The sequence below is a fragment of the Molothrus ater genome, chromosome 1 (genome assembly GCF_012460135.2).
Source record: "Molothrus ater isolate BHLD 08-10-18 breed brown headed cowbird chromosome 1, BPBGC_Mater_1.1, whole genome shotgun sequence".
Classification (NCBI taxonomy): Eukaryota; Metazoa; Chordata; class Aves; order Passeriformes; family Icteridae; genus Molothrus; species Molothrus ater.
This window is the reverse complement of record NC_050478.2, coordinates 145,167,046-145,190,625: the sequence shown is the minus strand read 5'-3', so window position 1 is coordinate 145,190,625 and position 23,580 is coordinate 145,167,046. Positions and strand designations below refer to the sequence as shown.

At 37.7% G+C, this 23,580-nt stretch overlaps 1 protein-coding gene across 9 annotated transcripts in view; it reads right to left on the bottom strand.

The window, feature by feature from the left end:
• PHF20L1 (PHD finger protein 20 like 1) overlaps nt 1–23,580 on the bottom strand; it is a 57,302-nt gene extending 33,722 nt beyond the window's left edge. For 4 of the 9 annotated variants that reach the window (XM_054517510.1, XM_054517519.1, XM_054517521.1 and 1 more), the window contains exons 1-9: nt 23,488–23,580; nt 22,381–22,486; nt 14,970–15,141; nt 14,748–14,832; nt 13,870–13,958; nt 11,327–11,389; nt 7,523–7,730; nt 6,753–6,884; nt 1,845–1,927 (exon numbers count right to left, since the gene is read on the bottom strand). In XM_054517510.1, coding sequence (XP_054373485.1) covers nt 1,845–1,927; nt 6,753–6,884; nt 7,523–7,730; nt 11,327–11,389; nt 13,870–13,958; nt 14,748–14,832; nt 14,970–15,141; nt 22,381–22,463 — 915 coding nt within the window. In that variant the 5' untranslated portion in view covers nt 22,464–22,486; nt 23,488–23,580. Of the gene's footprint in view, nt 1–1,844; nt 1,928–6,752; nt 6,885–7,522; nt 7,731–11,326; nt 11,390–13,869; nt 13,959–14,747; nt 14,833–14,969; nt 15,142–22,380; nt 22,487–22,877; nt 22,997–23,487 lie in introns of those variants that run through there. The other 5 variants (XM_054517516.1, XM_054517522.1, XM_054517517.1 and 2 more) reach the window with 3 other exon arrangements.

Sequence of the window (23,580 nt, the reverse complement as noted above, 5' to 3'; positions counted from 1 at the left end):
AGACAACTGTAAACTAAAAATGTATAAATATAAACAAAAACTTGCATCAACAGAGTCAGTTTTCGGCTATTGGCCTGAATACTTCTACCATTATTCTGCATTACATTATTAAAAAAGCCTACAAGATATTTTATCCATTCAATTTTATAGCAGTAGCAGACAAAGCCTCTAAGGAATGTCAGCTTCACTATCAGAAAACCTTTTGGGGAGGGTTATAACTCGGCCATTTTAATTTCACTTTGCACAGGAACTCAGGGAAAAAAGCTTTAAGTTCAAAAAATTTCCTCCCCACAGTCAATCATTTAAATGTTTGTGAGGTTTCTTGTTTTAGTTATACACAAAAGAATAGGACAATTTGGGATTTTAGATGCCTCTTTAAAAGAGCTTAACTATTATTTCCAAAAAATGAGGTTTTTCAGACCATTAGCATGTAAACAATGACAGAGACATCTTGTTTTTTTATATCTGATCAATAAAACAGGAACAGCCGAGTTACTAAGTCTGAGAAATAACAAAAAGGTTATAGTAAATATGCACTGCAGTTTATACTGTTGCATACACAGTCTATGTAAACCACAAAGTCCCATTCACCGCAATGGGATTCTGCAAGGCAAGATTTACATTGTAATGATTCTCCCAAAAACAACATGCTGTAAGCCATTTCACAGTTTTTTGCACATTGAAAATATCACACACAGTAGCAAGAAAATCATAGCATCTTTAATATGCAAAAATTTGAGAAATGGAATGTCATGTCAGTACACTGTAAACCTTTATGCAAAATATCGGTCAATGCATCGGCACCGCAGTGGCTCCACCAGCCCTGACAGTGACAGCATCAAAAACAGAAAATCAGGTTCCATTGACTCTCATCCAATGCAGCATCAATGGAAAAACCAGAGCAATGCAATTAATATATCAGCTCTAAAGAACCAGTACAACCAAAATATCAAATCAGGTTTGGGGTAGGGACTGTTCATAGAGTGTGCCGGGGCTAAAGAACAGAAGTGCTTGTTAAAGAATTGCAGGCAGCAAGGCTACTTTGTTCAAATGCTGCTGTTAAAGAATGAAAATGCATACAAAAAAGCTGTATTAAAGATACATTAAGGCTCTGATTTAAATAATTGGAAAACAAAGATGTCCTGAATCAAGACTACTGTTCATCCTTAGCTTGCTTTACCATGCTCAGGCATTCAGCCCTTTTAAAATGCAAGATAATGCACAACTCGGAGTCAAGCAATGCCTGAACACAGTGCAATAAGCCAAAGACAAAATGGCAGCCTCCAGATCCTGCCAATAAGCAGGTTTAAAAATCAGACCCTTAACATTATTTAAAAGTATCTTTTTTGTATTTATTAAAATACACACTCTTGCAAAATGTATGGCTCATTGAGCAGTTCATAAAACACATACAAGCCTACAACACCAAATTCTTACAATATAAAAGAAACTTCTTTTAAAAGAAGTTCTAAGTGATGTCAAAAACCCTGCTTCAAACACAAATCAAATTTGTGTAAGGGCCTGTTTCTAAGCCAGTCATCATTCCAGCTATAAAACTGGACCTTGGGATACTGGTCTCCCTCCTCATATTTGTTGTACGGAGACTTTATTTTGTTTTCTGTTAGTTTTCTAACACAAAAGCTCATTATTGAAATTCAAGTTAACACTGTGTTTAGAGACAATTAAATTCCATATTTCTGGCTCTGCCAGAAATGTAAACATAAGATAAATTTTCAGTTCCCTGTTATATCTGAAGGGGAAAATTTTTATGTTGTAGGTACTACATCTCCATGGCACACTCCAGTGGGAACTTTGCAAAAGAATCAAACTCTACCATTTCATACCTGCTCCAGGACTGGAGCTGTTTCTTTGTTGCCTTCCTTTTTTTCAGCACCATCTGCAACAACAGCTTTGGATGCCAATAAACCTTAGGAGAAAAGTTGCAGATATTTTTAGTTAGAAATACCTTGCAACAAGAATTCATAGAGAAAGAAGTATAATATCAGACAAGAAATATGAACTGCAAATCTACAACATGACTCTTTCTGAAATGGCTCCACACAAAGCTAAGCACTTTGAATTAGAAGAAACAAAAAGTTAAAGGACATCCCAACAATGACATGCTTACATAGGAAGCATTTCTTGGCATATTTACTGACAAGAAGAAGATCAAATTCTCAATTCTAAAAAGAAGCCTTGCTGTTCTTCCAAAGCCCAAGCACTTGAGCTTTAAAACCAAACATATGATATATAAGTTAATTTTGAAATCGGAATTCTTTACAAAACTTTTGCCTCTCCCCTTTCCAGTCTTTGAGAAATTCACATCAGAATTTCTACTACCACTTCTTAATTATAACACATGCAAACCTTTCTTAGACATAATACAACAACTGATTCAATTTCCAAACAAATATTCTCAGCAGTGGAGCTCCCAAATTACCTCAATTAGATGACCATATTGGGAGCAAATAATATATTAGAATATGTAACTTCATTCACCAACTTATGTAAAATATCATTACTACAAAAAAAAATCTGTAAAGACAAGGAGACTATTAATACAAGAAAGCTTTCTGTCAGTGAAATATGGCGTAGCTTCAGTTGTACATCACACAATAACTTTAATTGCCTAACAATGCAGAGACAGAAGAAGTTCTACACCATTAAAAAAATACAGAACTGATAAAACCTAAAAAAAAAAATCTGAATAAAAATTTCTATTATAATCTCTGGGAACATCAATATTAGGAGTGAGGAGTTTAAGTCCTCAACATTAACTTGACAAATTCAGAGGGAATTTGCTATTGCATTCCATAAAAATTAGATATGGCCAAAATTAATTTAAGGTTCACAATGTCCAAGGAATTATAAATTAGTGAAGCCTGGGCTTTCAGGAACTGTTCTAGACATTAAAACAAAACAAAAAAAAATCAGTATTCAACAATAAACACCAAGTGGTTTATCTCATTTACTATTTATGTTAGATTAAGTTATGTCTTAGTTTAGGTTAACTGAAAAGCAGAAACTTATTTAGTCCTATTAGATAAAAATGAGATTATCAGGTAAGATTTTAATTCTGCATTAGACTACATAATAGATTTATGTTTTACAGACTTAAATAAACATTTTAAACTCAAATTATCCTATTTAAATCAAGTTGCAAAAATCGCAGTGTTCTTTGTCTTCACAATAGTGTTTATATCAAAAAGGTCTAAAATCATTTTCAAAGTCAAGTGAAGCTGAATTTTAAATACAAAAGAAAAACAAGCTTCAGTTTATGAGAAGCATTTGTGGTTCTGTAAGCCACAGGCTGCCCAAAGAAGAGTGCCCCATCCCTAGGGGAGTTCAAGGCCAGTCTGGATGGGGCTTAGGGAAAGCTGGTCTAGTGGATAATGTTGGAATTAGATGGCCTTTAGGTTCTCTTCCAACTCAGACCATTCTGTGATTCTCAGATTTTCTGATTTTTAGTTTTAGCTAGATGATCCCTGCTCAGAAATTCAAGTTAGTAAATCAATCCAGAGTCAGATCTGTCACTACATAATCCTTATGATTTCCTTTTTCTCTACACCATGAAGTATTTTTCTAACCAGGCACCATGCCTGTAGGACAAAGCATCCTCACCAGCTACTGCAAACCAGGACTACAGGCTCACCACCCTGTCTGTAAGAGCACCTAAGAAAGCAAAAGCAGGGAGTGGCACAGTGAACCAGGAATGTTTTGTTCTGCAAACTCACTGCAGTTATTATCTGGTTTTAGGTACCAACATGCCAGAAGACATGGAAGCAAACATTCCAACAGGGGCAAAAAGTGATTGGAAGACGACATTAATATGTGCTTAGCAGGGGATCTTCACCCTTGGGAAATGGAACTGCTACCAGTGCTAGTAGCAAAAGAAAGGGCACAGGAAGGAACTTTATTTAGCTGAATGGTGAGCAAAGAACACCTGATGCAGCTGTGGGTCTTGTGGCAGACAAGAAGACCCTTCTCCATCAAATGCTGAAATCCAGGAAACAGGTCCCTTCACACAGCCTCCTGCAATAGTGTTATGCACTATTTCCCCAATACAGCCATAAAAACCTGCTATATGTTTTCCTAACAGCTACAATTCTTTGATTATTAGCTACTCCAATGTGGCTAATTTTATTAGTGGCTACTTTTATTAGTAGCCACTCCAATGGGTACACCAGCATTACTCCCAACCTTCTTTCAAATCTAAAAGCTTGTGCTGGAAACAAAAATGTCACAATGCAAGCGTACACTGATATACAATATATTGTATATATAAGCATTTAATGCATAGGAAATAAGCATGTGACAAGAAAAAAATTTGATCATTAGCAGTCACATTTTCAAAATGTACTGGTATAAAAGACTTCCTATGCTATGAATTGCAGAAATGTGTTAATTTGAGAACAGATACATGAAGTATCTATAAGGCAAGACAAATTTCTTCTTGCAGTTAAAGGATTAATACATTTTCACTGAAAGGTAACACATCCTCTGCTAGCCAAGTATGTCTTGTGGAGACAGACACACAGTTTTTAAAATTGTGACAGCCAATGGCTGCAAAGTCATGGTTTGATTATTCAGTTCAGTCTGTATGAACCTATGTCACTAGTATGATTCTCATAATGCTCCTGAGGTAATAAGAATCTATCCGCAAGCACAGGCAAATATAATTTTTTAAGGTAAAGGTTTTTCAGCTTTTTGGTATCTACTGCTACTAACTGCTACTGGAAAAAAAATTAACAGGGCTCTGTCAATATACATCTCCAGTCTCTACATCTTCTACTACTACTGCTCATGGCAGCAATTAAATTGGAACTTAACTGAAAATGTATGTAGCATGGGAAAGGAGAAGAGAAATGGGGCTGATAAATTTGACATCCATTAACAAAACTTGGAACCAAAGAAGGAGCCTTCCAGGAATGACAATCCTGGAGGCAGAAGAGGGATTTTTCTAAATACTGCTTCCTTTGTATGAAAAGAACAGATCCTTTTCATCCTTTCTTGAATGAAAAGCTAGACATGCTGCCAATACTCTCCTTGCTGCATCTAAAGCACTGCGGGCAGCAGGATGAGGGAGGTGATTCTGCCCCTCTGCTCTGCTCAGACCCCACCTGCAGTGCTGTGTCCAGCTCCCGGGTCCCAGCACAGGAAGGACATGGACCTGCTGGAGTGAGGCCAGGGGAGGGACCCAGAGGTGGTCAGAGGGCTGCAGCACCTCTCCTGTGAGCAAAGGCTGAGGGAATTGGGATTGTACAGCTTGGAGAAGAGAAGGCTCCAGGGAGACCTTACAGCCTTAAGAGGGTCTAAAGAGAGCTGGAGAAGGACATTTAGAGGGGCATGTTGTGATAGGACAAAAGGGAATAGATTCAAACCTAAAGAGAGTAAATTTAGATTAGATAGGAGGAGGAAATTGTTTCCTATGAGGGTGGCGAGGCACAGGCTGCCCAGAGAAGCTGTGGATGCTCCATCCCTGGAAGTGTTCAAGGCCAGGCTGGATGAGCTTTGAGCAACCAGGTCTAGTGGAAGGTGTCCCTGCTCATGGCAGCAAGGTTTGAAGTAGGTGAGCTTTAAGGTCCCTTCCAAACCAAACATTCCATGATTCATAGCCTTTTATTTTTACTGATTGAGAGACTGAAACAGAACCACTCTCATAAGAAAACTGACTAAACATCCTCCACTGCAGACCCATGAAAGGCTGGATAAGCCAAAACAAGTATGAAAAAACTCTCACTATGCAGTTTAGCAAATTAGGTTATTTTTGTTTTACAGAAACAAGTAAGAATTTTTATCTAGTTCCAAAAAAAAAAAAAAAACCCAACAAAAAAAGCCCCTCTCATTTGTAGCACGGAAAAGTTTACTAGCCTTCACATAAAATACTATTGACTAGAATAATGAGTGGAATGAATCTTCTATCTTGTCAAAGGGCTCCCCTGTTAAGGGAGACACTTCACAACTTTTCTCAACCCAACTTTTGAATGCATCTGATACTTTGCCAGCACAGATACAAACATAAGACTTTGTCCTAAAGACTGACAGGACCAAAGCCAGCAACATAAATTTCTTATTTGGAGGACTATAAATTGAAATAATTTTTTCACAGGTAAGTAAATTTCTATTAAATTCTGGAATAAATGCATTTTTCGGCTTTTAAAGATAAGACAAATTATTTGATTTCGTGTTGTATAGAATGTATTCTGTAGTAACATCCCTGTTTTCCATTAATATATTTGAGCAATAAAGATAGGGAATGAATGCTTAGAAAAAAAAAAATCAGATCTTCATAACTTGAATTTGTAGGGATGTTTATTTCTAAATGAAAAAAACTCTTTTTAGCAACAATTTCACTTCAGGAAAAAATATTTTCTGTTTCTCCACAGCTGACCCTGGCTTTAATTTATAGTATGCAATTCATGACATTCTTAAGAACTTGTATAAACCCAAAAACACCCCATAATGAAGAAAACTGTAGAGCTAGAGGTAAAATATGCTCAAGAACTTCATCAATTCAGGATGGTTACTATACTAAAAAACTAAAAAGACCAAGTACAGTCTGCGACCAATTTATGAACCAGGTAGATTTTACCATTTATGAATCCCTTTAAAATTCTAAACAAGTAGTGACTGCAGTGACCATCTGCCTCATGAATGTGCTTTATGCAATCCACTTCAGCACCTTCTTTACAAGCATGAATATTTCACTACATGAAAAAGGAACAAAGCCAACAATAAAAAAAGTGTTTTACCAGTGATCTTGTTTAGGCGAGCTCTCTTTGCCTGAAATGAGTTGCCTAGATTACTTTTCCTCTTGTGTGATAACGTGCTCTCTGCCTGCACAAAGGCCATCTTTGGAACATCCACTACAGGAAATCCTACTTCTAAACATAAGAAAAACCTCATTAACTCACATTTCATAAATGCATAGCACCAAAAATACTTAAATATTTCAGAACTGCTAATAGAATACTGTAGTAGAGAAACTTTAAATGTTTATAAAAAAGGAAAAGGATACATTCTGAAGATCTAGAATTACATATTTAAACAATAAATGGCAATTATCTAAAACTTTCTAATTTTTCTGAATGTTATGAGAAATAAGCATTAAATACTTAAAATGAACTAATCAACTCAGATACAGTTTCAAACACCCCTGAATATGGATATATCATGCATAGTGGAGGTTTTTTTTTCTTAAAACAAGATAAGGGATTATCTCACAGGGACGAGAAGATCCAGGAGTATCAACCAAATTGTACAATGAAATCATTAATAAAAAGCTATGTTCTGCTCTTGATGTTAGTCAAAAGTTTAGCACAAGCAGTAAATGCTGACTGAACGAGATTTATCTGATAAAAATAGTTTCTGAACCAATTACCATGATAATCTTCTGGTACATAATAACAGCAAATATGACATTTTCATCTAAAAATATTGGTTATTACTTAACTGCAAAATTAGCAACAGGAGTTCAACACTACAGAAAAACCAATTTTGTGTTTATAGAATGTGCTTTTACCAAATGTGTCACTAGATGTAGGCTCCTCTTCCTTTTTTTGGACTTCCTGCATGATTGTAGAGGTTGAGGTTTCTTCCTTTTTTGAAGGGACTTTTAGCCATTTTCTGTCCTCTTTATCTTTATTGCTGTTTGCACTGGTTCTAGGTTTACTTCCTGCTTTGTTCTTGGCTGCTGCAGCAGCAGCAGCTTTGACCAAAGCTATCCAATCCTCCAAAAAGGAAAAAATGGTGAGTAAGTATTATAAAGTGCCTCAGACTCAAACAGAAAATACTCGTAAACCCAGTAAACTTTATCTAGAAATATTCAAAGGAAATTCAATTTCTTTTTATGGTTACTACTCAAAGAGTGGTAAAATTGACCTTCCCAAATTTCCAAATAAACTTGAAGCATTATCAGTAGGTCATGTGGAAAAAAAGGAAAGAAATCATCCAAAAAACCACTGTATATAGTATTCTGGCTGTACACATTCCCTGTTAAATTACTTTTTGTGTCATTGCTTTAGAAACCCAGGAGCTCCCACTCCAGAAGACTGACATTTTTCTTACCCTTCTGGCTCTGAAACACACAATTCCATAGTTGTTGACCTATTATGCAAAGCTACAACTGCCTCAAAGCAGAGTCCAGCTGCATGGAATTCCTCTTGAACTAAATTGATAAACCAGGGATAACTCCTATCTCATTACACCTTTGCTTCCAGAGCAACTACAGACTCTTTTACTCTTTTTGTACTACATATTACAGGTTTCGCTCACTAACTTCAATAAAGTACTCCATAATATGACTGAATTTCACCATCTATATTTAAGGTAATTATGTGTCATTTTGCATAATTGCTTATTTGCACCATACAGAAACATTCAAGGGGTGAGCAATACATCCCACTCTAATCTACTTTTTGACATTTAGACCAAGTCAAGCCACCCCATAAGGCAATGGAGAGAGCTTCCTAGGCTGAGCCAAGCTCTTTCCAGCCTTACATCTCCTGAATGTCAGGGTTCAATCTGACTGCCAAAATTGTAACTTGATACTTTTGACTGAAGTATTTTTTTCAATTTTCTGTAACACTGGGGTACAAAATTCTTCTGTGAAGAACTTGTGTGCAATATAGAAGGCAGTAGAATGATCAACCAGTCAGAATAAAGCATCTGAATGCTCTGAATTATAAATACTACCACACACAAAAAAATATGAAAAAGAGCCATTTTTGTCTAGTTACCCATAAGTGCTTTACAAATTGTACTTTTTTTTTTCCCAACTGCATACAGACTATTTTATTCTGGAATATCTCCTTGTTGTTATGTCATCATACAAGATACCTAAAGCAGCTTGATTTTACAGCTCTTGTTCCAATGCAACCCTTTCCCCACTCGTTACATATTATAAACCTTTCAAGTTTCTGTTCTGTTGAGGGTTTCTTTGCCTTCTTTGACATATGAGGAAATCATAACACCAATACAGAGTTAATTCTCCTTGCATTATGCTTTTCCTTTTCCATAGTTCAATACTTTTACATCACTCCTTTACAGGGGTTATGCTCCTTCCCTGCACCAACTTACGTACATAGAAACAGCAACAGTTTTGATTCCTCTAAGATGAAGTGTTCCATGTCCACACTGTCAGTGCAAGATGCAGACACTCACACTAGCCAGCAGCAAAGTTTGGAAGCACTTTGGTAATGCTCACACAACAGGCAACTACTGAGGCCACTTGGTGACATGCCAGCACAAAGGAGCGTGTCTAACTGCCAGTTGCATAGTCAGGCAAAAGCACACAAACCTCTCTTTTGGGCAGCCAAAATGAGCACACCTACCAGCTCCAGTCCATCCAGAGCCTTGCCCATCCAGCAGGAGAAAAAACAGGATTGAGCTATTTGTGGTGGTGAGGAATTAGGAGACCTGAGAGTAGAAGTCTTACACTGTACCCTGGCTAAGGGATGAAGAGGATCAGTAACATGGCTGGAGATGAGATCTTATGATAAAAGTGGGAAGGGGAAGTAGTGCAGCCTGTGTCAAAACAGCTTCTAAAGAGCACCCTAATTTTCAGTCAAGCTAAGCACCCTGGAATCAAAAGCTTTCAGAAGATACCAAGCTTCAAACGATGATGCTGAACCAAGTATCCTGGTCTAAGTGCAGCTGGTGCAACATGGAAAGGAGTTTTGCGGTTTTCTTTGTATTTCATTTCACTGTTTGGCTACTGTTCTTACAACATGGAGCTTACAGTAGCAGGACACATAACAATGAAGCAAACAAAGGTCAAACACTCAGAAACCAGAGAAGAGACACATTCATTATGGTGACAGTTATACTTTTTTCCAAGATTAGCATGTAAATTTAAACTCAGTGAAGAGAATCTGAAGCAGCTGGGATGGACAAGATTATGACAAGAGATTCCTTTCAACTTAAAACAATTTTGTGATTCTGAATTGTTCAGAAACTCTGTGGGTCCATTTTTGTTTTGGCTCTGGAGTAAACATACAGGCACTAAAGTGACACAGTTAATGCCTGCTTTTTAACCTTGAATTACTGCTGAGTGCTCAGCAGCACAGCTCTTAACATGTGAGAATTATTTAGCATCTAAAATGGTAAGGTGACTATATTTCTTTTGCAGAGTACAGGAATTCCTCCTTCAAAAGGATACATCTGTGTCCTTATCAGAATTTTTACCGAGAAATTAACAAAACAATTGAAGAGTAATAGTGGGATCCTAAAGCACGATAAATCCTGAAGTCTGCCTCAGGCTAATAGTATGTAATCTATTCTATCAACCATAATAGCAGGACACTAAATATCACAGATATCACAGAAACTAGCAACAAATTTTAATAGTAGGACAATTTCCCAGCTCATACAAAGCCAAGGGCCCAAATATGAACACATTTGAAATTAATAGAGTAAAAGCAAAATCCTTCTAAGAGAAGTTTTCCTTACTTTTCTTTCATTTCCTGACATTGTCTCTCTATTGGAAGTAGTTGTGTAACTCTGAACCAGCTATTCTGCATCATCGAGCCCGATTTCCCACTTCCCTCAGTATCTCACCTCAGTGAGCTTCTCATTTACATATGTAACTTTAAAAAAATATAAAATAAAATACATCCAAAATGTGTATTTCCTTCTTTTTCTTTCTTACTAAAATTCAGCTTTCCAGTAAGCTGAGAAAATTGACAGGAGAATAGTAATGACCCACAGCAGTTAGAAAACAAAGCATTACTTTATGACTACTGAGGAAAACTGTCATTATGCTAATTAGATTCACTAAATCAAAACACAGGAAATTGCACGATCAAGAAATACATCAGCAGAAATTACTTAACAGCCTTACACATCAATTGGCTAAAAAATTTGTATTTTAAAATATTCCTTGTGTAACCATAATCCTGTAACAGTGGGAAGGCAAAACCAGAAGAATTTCCAAAATCCAACCCTTGCGTCAGTAGCAGAATTCACACATCCATCGCTCTCCCTCCACCTGCCTACAACCACCACCTTTTTGCCTCTCCACAGTACTAAAGATTCAGCTGCTTTTTCCTCTTCTGTCACACCATAACTTCCAACTCCCACACGTTCATACATACACATACATAAAACATGAATCTATTGACTGGCTGATTCCACATCAAGCCTGGATTCCTTACCCTCACCTTTCAATTCTACACAGTCTGCCCCACCTACATCTCGGCTCACATTGTCTCCTGTCACATCTTCTTTTTTCCTCTGGCCCATTCGCAAATCCATGTTTTTTCCTCAGCTTCCTCTTCCTGTGTGCCAAGTCCCCTCCCTCTCCTTCAAATCCCTCCTCAAAACTCACTTCTTTTGGTTCGATTTCCGTCACTAATCTCAGCTCCGGCGCTATCTGCTCCCTCTCGCGCGCCTGATTACATCGAAGATAAAACAAAAAACATGAAACAGAAAAAGTAAGTTATCCAAATACTTCATATGTGCTCTCACAAGGGCAGTCTAAATATCCCTTCTTCCCTCTCTGTACTATGTTAGTCACAGATCTGTGTGATTTTGAATAATTTGTGCTAATCTGAACCACAGCTGAGCCTCAAGACTCATTGCACTGAGACAAATATTTTTCACTCTTTAAAAATTTTGCCTTTCCATCCTCATTACTGAATTTCATTAAAACACACATCTGTTGCAAGTCAAAATAGTTTGAGTGCTACAGCACCTACAGTCTTTTCCTTCAAGTCACACTAAGCTCAAATCAAAGTATAAACTAATCTCTATCTCTCCAAGTAATTTGAATTCTGCATGCTTAGCACACACTCTCCACGAAGATCTTAAAATTTCTTAGATTTACTGATGTACTAGAACTTGAACTATCTTAAGCTTACACTCATCTCTAAAAATGTATTTTTTAGTTTAGCTACGCAGAAAATACAAGTTATAAGTTTAAATGAAGCATGAACTGTTGCATCTGACAACTCTACTTAATTTTTTTATCAGTTTACAGTCTTGCAATTTTTGTAACCTATACATAAATCTTAGTAAAATATTTTCTTATAAAATACATAATGCAAAAGAACAAAAACATCCATGGGAGTTTGAGTCTTAAGCAAAGCTCAGTCTCAGATAACTGATTTTCAACCAAATCTTAGTTCATGTTTTTATTCTGAAATAACAAAAATACTTAGAAAAACAAACATTTTTCCATTGCATTATATGCAAAAATTGCAAGAAAAATTATATCTTTGCTTTTGAAAGCTACAGACTTTCATGCTTATTGCTTATTTTGCAGGATTAAATGCTACAACTAGTATCAATCAGCATTACAGAAAGCAGAGTTGGAGGTGTTCTTGTCTCCAGACAACTTAAAATTCTAAATCCATCTCAAAGTGTAAATTTGTGCCCCCAATTCCTTCTCAAGATTTCAATGAAGCAGCCTACATTCAACCCCCGAGATGCATAAGTGGCACCATAACTCTCAACTACTGAGAAAAATTAGAAATAACAGATGAGCTGGACTGCCACCAAACAAAGTCTGGACAACATAATGGTTGTGAAGTAATGGATTTACTATTTTTTTTTAAGCTGAGATTGCCTGTGGCCTTAAGAGTAGTAACTCAAGATTAGACACAACATTGCTCCCTAGGAAAAGTGCAGGACAGAATCAGGGAGCTCTTTCCACTGTCACAAAAGCTTATTTCTTTTTGGTCACAATCACATTACCCTAGTTTTGCTTTTTGTAAGTAAAAGGAACACTCAAGCTTCCTAACTTACTGCCATACTGACAGTATTCCTTGAAACACTACACACTGGTTCAACAGAGTTACTTTAAGACTGCAGCAAGAAGCCAGGGTTAGTGTGACTATAGATTTCAGTTTAATCTCCTTCAGGAAACATCTTTTAAATAATGCAGTAGTGTCTGCACTAAGTTCCAGCGTTCCTTGCATAGTGGATCAACCCTACCATACAGCTACCTTTACCCTGGAGGCCAGGATGTGGAGATGCTTTCAAGCCAATTCAATTATCCATCTGCACTGGTCACAATATGGATGGTTACAACGTTAATAATGAATATTTGAAGTCTGCAAAGTTAGGAGTATTCTGAAGAAAACTAAGAGCAAAGACCAGTTTTCATGGATTTTGTCTCAAATAGTTTCAGTGGAGTAATTTCTCATTAAATATTAAACACAGTTACCATGCAAAATAAATGCAATGGCATTTGCACTGAAACCATGTAAGAGTGTTCAATGATGTTTCCCTTTCACAAGTAAAGAGAGGCCTAGTGACTAAATCATGTCCTTTACTTCATAATCTCCCTCAACTTCTATTCAGCATCTCTTCTTGAACAGCAACTGGACGTTATAAGAGACAAGAAATAATTATCTCTCTGATTGCCCCAAAGTTCTGATACAGGGGAAAAACCCCAAAGTCATGTTTAAAGGAACATGTGGGCAAAAAGTTCTCACAGTAGCAAACAAAAGACATGGCCAGAAGGTGGGGAATAAATAAAATAAAGAAAAAAAAAAAACAAATCAGCAGCACAGACTGCTGACAAGCTAAAGCTTTTTTCCTGAAAAGACACCAGAGGGAAAAGCCATTGGATGCCCCTGGTTTTGTAAACTCTGTAAGACAAGGCTTTGTGAAGAGATTAGTTGGCAATGGAGTGTCCAGCAGCCAGACATTTCAGTGAGGCAAGGCCACTTGAGCAGCACACTCTGAGGCATCATCCATAAACTGGTGAAGCAAGGCAGTGCAGGGCCTAGAGAAAGACTAATTTAAATCTAGTTGTGCTACTGACACTTCTACTGTCTCATGATATAAAAAAACAAACAAACAAAACAATGAAAACCCAAACAACCACACAAAACCTAACAAAGCAATTGCTTTAAGTATTCTTACCTGCCCTTTTGCATCCTCTGGCATAGATTTGATATGCATCCTTTTAAGACATCGAATGACACCATCATAGAATTGCACTGTGAATGTTCCTAGAAATGATTGATGGAATCACTATGAGTAGTCAAGAAACAAACACTTTGTGTTGTTTTGTTACTATGAAAGCTTTATGTTTTGCATGTTATTTTGTATGACAAGAGTAACCAGGTGTTACCACTAGTCAGGATCAAAAGAGGTACAAAAAACCATAAATGATGGCCTCAACGAAACCCTGCTTTAATACTGTTACTCCTTCTCCAGCTGGGCAAATTCAAGTATGTTTAAGCTATTGAGTCACTTCTGCTCATAATTCATTGAAATAATAATGTAATATTTAAGATGCCACTCTAGGGAAAAAGTTCAATTTACATCCAAGTCTTCATTTGCTCTAAACTACAGTAAAAATGTCAATTTCTTATGTTCATTAGAAATATCACCATTGTGAAGTGTTTAATTTGTGCTCCCTTATTCTCCTATTTCCATGGTTTTTCTTCAATAAAGAGAACTAAAACAATTATGAAAATTTAAATAGAACATTAACTCAAATCACCAAAAAATTGTTGATTTTGTACAAATTGTCCTAAGACTGAGCTTCTGATCACTGAAACAGTAAAAACATTTTAAAAAGCATTTTGTCTTCTAGGAGAAGACAAAAAAAAGAAGTTTTCAAATTTGATAGAGATAAAAGACAACACTTTACTAAATTTGATTTATAAAAACATTTTCACTTAATATTGGGGCAGAGAGGAAAACTTTATAGCCATATCACTTTTTTAAGCAGACTAAATCTACAGCACAGCATTTTCAAGCAGACCTTACCAATGGAGCATTGCAATACATACCCTCTTTATTAATTGCTTCAATCTTTGCAGGGTAGTATCGACAGTCTGTCCAACGAGCTAGGACTTCTTCTCCAGGTTTAAAATCCTATTTTAAACAAATTTAGTTATTAATATTTAAATTATTTCGATTTTTTTCCTAAAAATTAAGCATTATGTGCTAGAGATTTAATGACAAGTTGAGCAGTTTACAAAAGTCTAAGACAAAATCCATGTACCACTTACAACAAATTCTTCATCATCCTTCAGGCCCTCTTTCCTCAAAGCTGGTCTCTCCAAAGGTCTCAACCTGTTGCTGTCCCAGTAAATCCACTCATCGTAGCGATGGCTCCAGCGTTCAAAATGCACCAACATCTTCCCCTCCTCATAATCTATCTTCTCAATTCGAGATGGATACCTGAGTGTTAAACACAAACTGCTAAGTCTCAAAGGTTTCTGTCTTGGTTTAGATACAATAGTGCCTACAGGACCTTCCAGAAAGTTGTATTAACACTTTGTACTGAAAAATCTCTAAGTCTGAAAAAGGCTAAGTAACTGAAATGATTGGATAACATTTAGTTCAAGAATCTATAAACAACATTGAAAATTGGAATCAGGCAGAATTCAGCTCCTTCTGCCCTTCAGAGAAGTATTAAAACAGATTCGAATGTGCACAGAATCTCCTAAAAAATAAAGGAAGTTAATTATATCACTGATTTTTTTATCAGCATTTGTTAGGGCTGCTCTAAAGTTAACAATGTGTATGGAAAAAGACCACAGGAAAAGGACAGCTGCCTTTAACAACCTGTTTTTCAAACCAAGTATTACTGTGAACCCATAGTAAAAGAGCAGAGCTTGAGCAACCAATTTCCAATCCTACAGCAAATTCTTTAGCTAGAAAGGCAATGGACATATATAGGGAACCTGTCAACATCATCAATTTTGAATATAATTTCTCCAAAATACTGACTGTGCTCTTAAAGGAGTCTCTAACACTATGTTCTGACTAAAATACAACTTATCAGGAAGTTCAGGCTTCCCTTATTTCTTACTAACTGAACTGTACATTAAAACAAAAGATGTCAATCTCAATTTGCTCTTTCTTTTCTCCTGTCCTACTTCTTCAGCTGCAGTGATGTATAAAGCTTCCCAAGATTTCAATATCTCAGGAGCTATTGATTAAGAAAATCTCTCTGATTTCATAGGTTTCTCCTGCAGCCACATTTCACACACCCTCACATCAGAATTCAGAGACACTCCAAGCTCTTGTTGCATTTCTCTCATCCATATATTTCAGAAACACTAAATATTTCATAAACACTAAATATTTTTATATCCATTCCTTAAGATCCCATCTTTTTCTCACTGAACTTCCAAAAAACCCCACAGTCTTAGTCTAAAACTGAAGCCTCTCACTTGCCACTCCCCTAATAAAATCTTTTTCAAGTCTTTCAAAGAAACAAGATCAGCCTCTCTTCCCCCTCTAAGGTAGACTCTAACAAGAGTCTACTTTAGAGGGAAAAGAGATGCTGATCTCTTCTAACAAGAAAGAAGAGAGAAAAATCTAACAAGAAAGGTGAAACTGAGGATCTACTGCATTAAAACAGAATGTAAAACTCTTGGGTCAAACCTGTATCCCAGCAGCAACATTCTGGTTTAACTCTGAACAAGGGTTCAAGAAAATAAGCCAGCCATGAGATGGTTTTCCTAAGCCCTGTCTCTGTTTGTACTTTCTTTTTAAGTCCATATGCTGCTACACTTAGAAATTTTATTATAAAAAAAATGTATTATAAAATTTCTAGGTTTTTTTCATCTTTCAGAGTGTGCCAGTTTCAGACTTAGAACTTGACACTAAAACATCAGAATAAGCAGGAAGAGAAGAAAAGCAGCGGAAAAAGTCAAGTTACTGTTACAACAGCAAGTGTGTGAGAAACAATGTAACCTAAAGGAGTTCCAAGCAGAAGGACGACACAGCAGATATTTAAGAGAGGGAAAGGAGGAAAACCACCAGAAAAACAGCTTGAGAGAAAGTTCATTTTGCAGCAATCAGAAATGGAAGCCAAGACGGGGATGCCCTTTCCAGTACAGTTCGAAATTTCAGGTTCATTGCATGCCAGCCACCAGTGATGCAAAACTATGGCTGTTTCCAAAATTCAGGGCCAACCAGCTGAAAGAGAATTCTCCTTTTCCTACACATCTCCAGTGCACACACTCTGCTCCCACCATCCCTACAGCAGCTCCCCTGCTATGGCCAGGAGCTTTCTCTGGTCAGCAGCAGCCAAGGCACCACTCCAAGCACCGTGTGAGAAGACAACAGGAGGGACAAACTGGGAAAATACAGCACTGACATGGAAAAAGCACACCATGTAAGAGGGGAAAGTAACATGCAGAGCACAGGTTAGAGACAAATATTTTAAAATTAAGATAATGATAAAGACAATTCAGCAAGCCAAGAGTCAAGACATTAATATATATACAAAATCAAAAGATAAAAAGTTAGCATCAGTTAATAAAAGAGATGTGCAAAATGTTAATTGTCATTAGAGAACACTTTAGATGAGACAAGAAGCTCAAGGTATTTATAGGTTAATTTCTCTTTGCTAAATACAATTTCTGCTATCAACATCTTTCTAAAAATCCATGATATGTCCTTAGAGATGGAACTGCCCAAGCCATATGAAATTGGTTATTAGGTAACCCAAACATAACTCTGTATTTAGCAACAAACTATTATCCTCAATATCCACTAAACTTAGCCACATATTGTGCCACAAATATGTACAAACAGTAATATTTCACAATACTGATCCCACAGTGGAAAAGAACAGAACATATGTATTGCAGAACTTACTCTTGTAAATTATCCCCTGCACAAAAAGATCTTTCTGTTGATTTTGTACTTTAACTGAAAAGAATCGATTTCATTAATTAAAAATATTAATATGAAGATGATTACATCTTTTACACTTCAGAACTTTTATGTGGAAGTTTCTTCCATCACAAAGTTACAATTAGGCATTTGAAGAAATACTGCAAAGGGAGACACAAATATCATTCTTTACAGTACCAAAGAATAATAATATCTAAGGCCAAAACAACTTCCCAGTCAGGTTAATTCCCCCAGCAAGTACACCACATTAAGTCATCCCAATGAAACTGATATGCAGCTGGATCTGACAACACCTCATCAGCACAAACCAGAAAAACACATTCTAAAGTTTGAGGGAAAGTCTTCACTTTTCCAAAAAAAAGAAAAAGAAAAAAAAAGCTCAGACCAGCACACAGAAATTCAATAATCAAGGAGTTTCTTCTATGGGAAGAAAAAATATTCTGCAAATTCTGGGTGTGCTTTTTCAAAAAGCAGCTGGAAAGAGCATGTAGTAATCACAAATGAAGTTTCATCCAAATTTCAGGGAGGTTTGCTCTTGCTTTTCCAAGAGGGAACAAGAGAATGCTGGTAGCTGAATTTACCTGCCCAGTTTACACATTGCATGCCCTCCATTCTCAGGTTCCAATCTTGGCGGTTCCAACCCATTAGAATTATGCAATATTTTTGGAAAGCCTCACAATTTGATATGGCTTAAAACTATGAATCCCTGGTCAGGCAACAACAGTGTTCTAACATTTATAGAATAAAAAAAAAAAATTTAAAACTTCCCACTTCACTTCTTTATAGTGTAAAAAAAACAAACCACTGAATATTTTTTCCACTGCACTCAACACACATTAACAACCACACAGACAGCACTTTTTTAACATCATCCTTTTAACCCTTCAAAAGCGACCAAAAAGTGGTGAATTGCCTTGTAAAATGGGACAATAGACATTTTAAACTGTAAAAGAGGTACAAAAACATTAATAAATCTGCCCAAGTTTGTACCTACAAAGTCTACAAACACACTCATACTTCCTGCCTTTGCAACACTGGTTTAAAAAGTGCTTCCTCCTACCTCATAGAGGATATAAAACCAAATACCCTCCGTACTGACTTCTCACAAATAGTGTTCTAAAGTCTGGAAAATCTGCAAACATCTATTTCTAGGTCCCCACATTTATTATACATATATTGTATTAAATATAAAGCAGACTTCACTTCCCTTTCAAACACCTGCCAGGTAACCCAGTCAACTGGAATCTGAAGCAAGGACTGTACCAAGAAGGATTTCTCAAAGTCTTTCAGGGAAAAAACTTCCTCCATACTGGGGGGGGTGGGGGCAGTGTGGAAATCTATCCAGATAATCAAATATACCAAGAGGTAGTACTGTTGTTCCAACAACTAAACTATTTTAGAGGGCTGTTTCCATTCCAGAAACCAGGGCCATCTATCTGTACTTCATTACCTAACTTAAGAGTTTAGATTGAGCAAATTAATAAAGACTGTGGTCTCAGAAAAACAACAGGGTTTTTTCAAATCAGTATCTGCTGCTTACAGGACAACTAGTTGAGAGCTACAGCCAAAAAAACCCACACAAAAATATTAAAAAAAGGAAGAGATGCATCTTTAAATACATCAGCTTTGCAGGGACAATGTCCTACTTGTGGGAGCTGACAGCTCAAGAACTGTCTTACACACAGACATGCACTTGCAGGCAAGTGCAGCTCTACTGCTTTTTCACTTGCTCTGTCAGCAAAGAGAGGCAGAAGAGGGTGTATGCACATATATTGGTTTTTGTATGAGATCACAGGAGAATTCAAACTGAAAGCAACTTCAGAAAGCCTCTAGTCCAACCTCCCACTCAAAGCAGGGTCAGCTATGGCAACAGGCCAGGTTTTCCAGTGTTTTATCCACCCCAGTCTTGAAAAACTCCCATGCTGGAGACTCCACAAACTCTTCAGGCAACCTGATCCACTGCTTGACTGTCCCAACAGGAATAAGATTCTCCTTGAGCCTAGTCTGAATATCTCATTTCAGTTTGTGTCTGTTGTCTTGGTTGTTTTGTTCTCTAACTACCTGTAGGGTTTGGCTAAGGCAGGTTAATGACAGCCCTGTAGGTATTGGAAGGCTGATAGTGGGATTTCTGAAGCCCTTTCCAAGCTAAAGAAGTCATTTCCTCCCTCCCTCTTCATAGGTCATACACTCCTCCAGCCCCTGAACATTTCACATACTTAATAAATTTCTATTTTGTAATTTTCAATCCCATCTCATTTATTATCTGCTGACAGATGATCAGTTTTGATTAGAGCTGCAGTTCATGGCTTGCTTCAGCGAATTTAAATGGAACAAGTGGTACAAGTTCTTTATGCAAGATGATCACCTGCAACAGCATAACTGCTGTGCTTGATAAAGGAGCAATAGAGCAAAACTAAACATGCTCATTGACAGCTTGTCTTGTCTTTGCTGACCAGTTTGACCAGGCTTTCTTCTACTCTGTCACAGTACATGACAAATGACACCAGTGATCCAAACACCCTCTGCAAAAACTTCACTTAAACCTTCATTTAAAACTACGTTAAAGCAATAAGTAGTCAAGGTACATCGATGACGTCTCAAAAGTTTACAGAACATAAATGAAGCACCAGATGCCAGGAGTTCAATTTCAGCAACTACTACACAGGTGAAAATTAAAGACCTGCAAAAGTACCTCAGAAAACAGAAACATACTTTACTGTATTTTTTCTTACACCCTCTAGAAGCCTTTCTTGTTTAACATTTTAACTAGTCATGACCATTAAATGACAGCAAGCTTTCAGAAAAATAGAGAAAAAAATTAAAACCCTTTTAAAGGCTATTTCTCAGCAAGTGTTCTCAATTTGTCACTTGCAGAAAGACTGAGCTAAGCAATAGCAAGGCTCTTCAATTTGGCTTTTGTTAAAAAATAATAAAGAGATTTCATGTAAGTTCAGCAAGTTTATTTTCTTTGAAGTATGTATTTCTGCATGCAAATGAGCAGAATGCATACAGATTATATATAGCAAGAATTTTAAAAACATCCACCACTCCCTTATGCAATAGAAAGCCAACTAAAAAAAAATCCCATAGACTATCATTACAACCCTTGACACCCTAATAATAGCACAACAGTAGATCTTCTGTCACAAGGTATTTGGGTTTGTATTATTAATTCATTTTGTATTACTAGTTCACTTGAAATACAGTCCTGTTTTCATTGTTGCTGTAACTGCTAAATTTTGATATTAACTTTCTTCTGTATACGGCACCACAGAAGTTTACATGTATTTAAACTTGACCTGGGTCTACCTGGTGTACAGATAATAAATCAAATCCTGGAAAATTCAGGATAAATTCTATTCTTCCTGAAAACATCGAGCAACTCAGCTGCAGAGCTTGTGACATGGCCATGCCTGACAATCCAAAACTAGACAAGAACTCCAGCACTGAGATGCAGCCCTTCCCTGTGAAAAGGTTGGGCAGGTCTGACACAAACTATACACTGAATAGTCACTGATATTTTTTGATACTATTAAGCTATTTTTACATATTAATTTTTGTTACCTGATTACATAACCAACTATCTCTAGTAACAGAAGACATTATAAAAAGTTTTATTGCTCTATTTTGGACGTTTTCCTTATCCTGCAATTCAGTTACAGAATCAGTAGGTGGAAAACCCAGTCTAGAGCAATAGGCAAGAACAAGAACAGTTCTATAAACCAAGTCCTTTAGAGTCCATTTATTAAGACAAACACTCTTCCTATAATTAAAATCAAAGCTCTACAAATAAAAAGTTTGACCCAACTTTATATAGAGAGCACATAACACTGGAGCAGACATGTCAATAATACACAGACTTCCCTCTCACATCACTTGGAGTTAACAGGATCAGATATTTACAGGAACATGCTGAGCTCTCCAGGAATACAACAGAAAAGCAGCTACACACCTCTACATTTCCCAGCCCTAATAAATCAGAGAGCAGTTAAGAAAAAACTTCTAAGTAGAAGCATCAACTACTTCTGTCACCTACTTTAACAAAACCAGGGATTTTTCAAATTCAACTAGCAAGGCCAGCACACATCAACAGATTAGCCCACTTGCTTTAATAAAATTTTTACTAACAACTTTTTTCATCAGAACAGCTCCTTTCACAATACACATGCTGTCCAGCATAATCCTTGTGCCCACAATTTCCATTTTATAGTCTTTGAATTCACAATAGGCCTGGTTGGTTGCAAGAGTCACAGGTTTAAGCACTTAATTCCTCCAGCTGTTTAATAAAAACACAACCGTATCTGCCTATCCCATGAACTCCAATTCAGGATGTGGGTTTGGGTTTTTTTTTTTTAATCAGTTTTGTGAACCTGTCAAGTGTGACAACTGAACACAAAACAACTCCCCTTGCATGCCTTCAAATGAAGACAAAAGAAGTCTTTGATCATGAAGTTTGCCTCATTGACACACCGATCACCTCGGCCCTGACACTGAATTCCACACTACTCCAGAAAGGCTCTTTGCTCCCTACAGCTGCACAAGCCACCAAGAGCAAATAAACACAAACCCATAGGAAAGTTTAGCTCGATTTCTGAACTGAGAATATTTTCCTAACACTTTTAACAGACTTAGGTGGAAATTCATAAAGTTCATGTCTGGAAATTGTCAAATAATAGATTCACTGTTTTTTTATAATCAATTATCAAAGCACACAAACAACACAAAATAATTATGCTCTCAGCAAACACTACCCAATGTCTTCCATACCATTTTTGCAAATAGTCCAGTGCCTCCAAACGAGCACCAATCTCAAATGTGATTCCAGGACGATTTGGAGGCTTTTTACTCATCTTGATATTGTCTTTCTCACCACCTTGGATGGAAAGAAAAAAGTTGCATTAAAACACATTATGTTGTTTAAAATGTGTCATTGACAGCAAATATATTCCAGAGGGTGAAAAGATGCAAAATTTTGATCCTGACTTTGTATTAACTGCTTAGCTTACAGAAATACAGGGAGGGCCCAAAAAAAAAGCATAAAAACCCTTTGTACATACTTTAATTCAGATTTCTTTCGTTTCAAAAACATCTGTTATCAACCTTAAATCAAAAAATAATAAGAAAAAACCATAGTGCTCATCCCTGAGCTCTACTAGACTGTAATTCCTTTTAAAATCTGCATTTTTAAGCAAAATTTTAATATACCTATAGTTAACATGTGTGCTCTCCTCGGGTGAGGAAAAGGCAAACTAAGAAGAACTTACCTTATCAAGAACAGATAAACATGGCTTAAAGGGCAAGTAAGATTAAATGAGCACAAACAAAAAATAAACAAAACCCATCTTGAGTATTCCTATGCACTCATAGTGGCATTCATAGCACTGAGTTCCAGCACAACTGGCTTCTAGTTTTATTTTGCAGCTCAGTCGGTATCAATAAGCAAAAAAAACTAAAAACCTCTCTGTGCAACTACTGTCGCTACCACCGCGACTTTCTGCGCTGCTCCCTGCACCACCCCAAGCCCACTTGCCGAGCGGCAGTGCCGGGATGCGGGGTCGGAGCCTCGCAGCCCCGCACTGCGGGGGGAGCGACACCCGGCCCCCGTTCTGCAGCGGGGCTCCCCTGCGAGCTCCGCCAGCGCGGAGAGGCGAAGGGCGCAGCGCAGCCGGGCCGGGAGCGGCGGGGCCGCGGCCGCAGCGCTCGGCACAGCCGGGGAGGCCCCGCCGGACCCCCGGCCGCGGGCGGGGCCCGGCGCGAGCAGAGCCGCGGGCGCCGCCCCGCCAGGCCCGGCCGGCGTGCGGGGAGCGCCGGAGCCCCGCCGCCCGCGCTCCCTCGGCATTCCCTCCTCTCGCCCGCCGCGGTGCCGGCCCTTACCGCCCGCTCGGCTCGCTCGGGGCCCGGCGCGGCTGCCGCGGGCTGTCCGGCACGGCCGCCCCTCACCGCCCCATCCTGCCCGCGCCCCGCGCG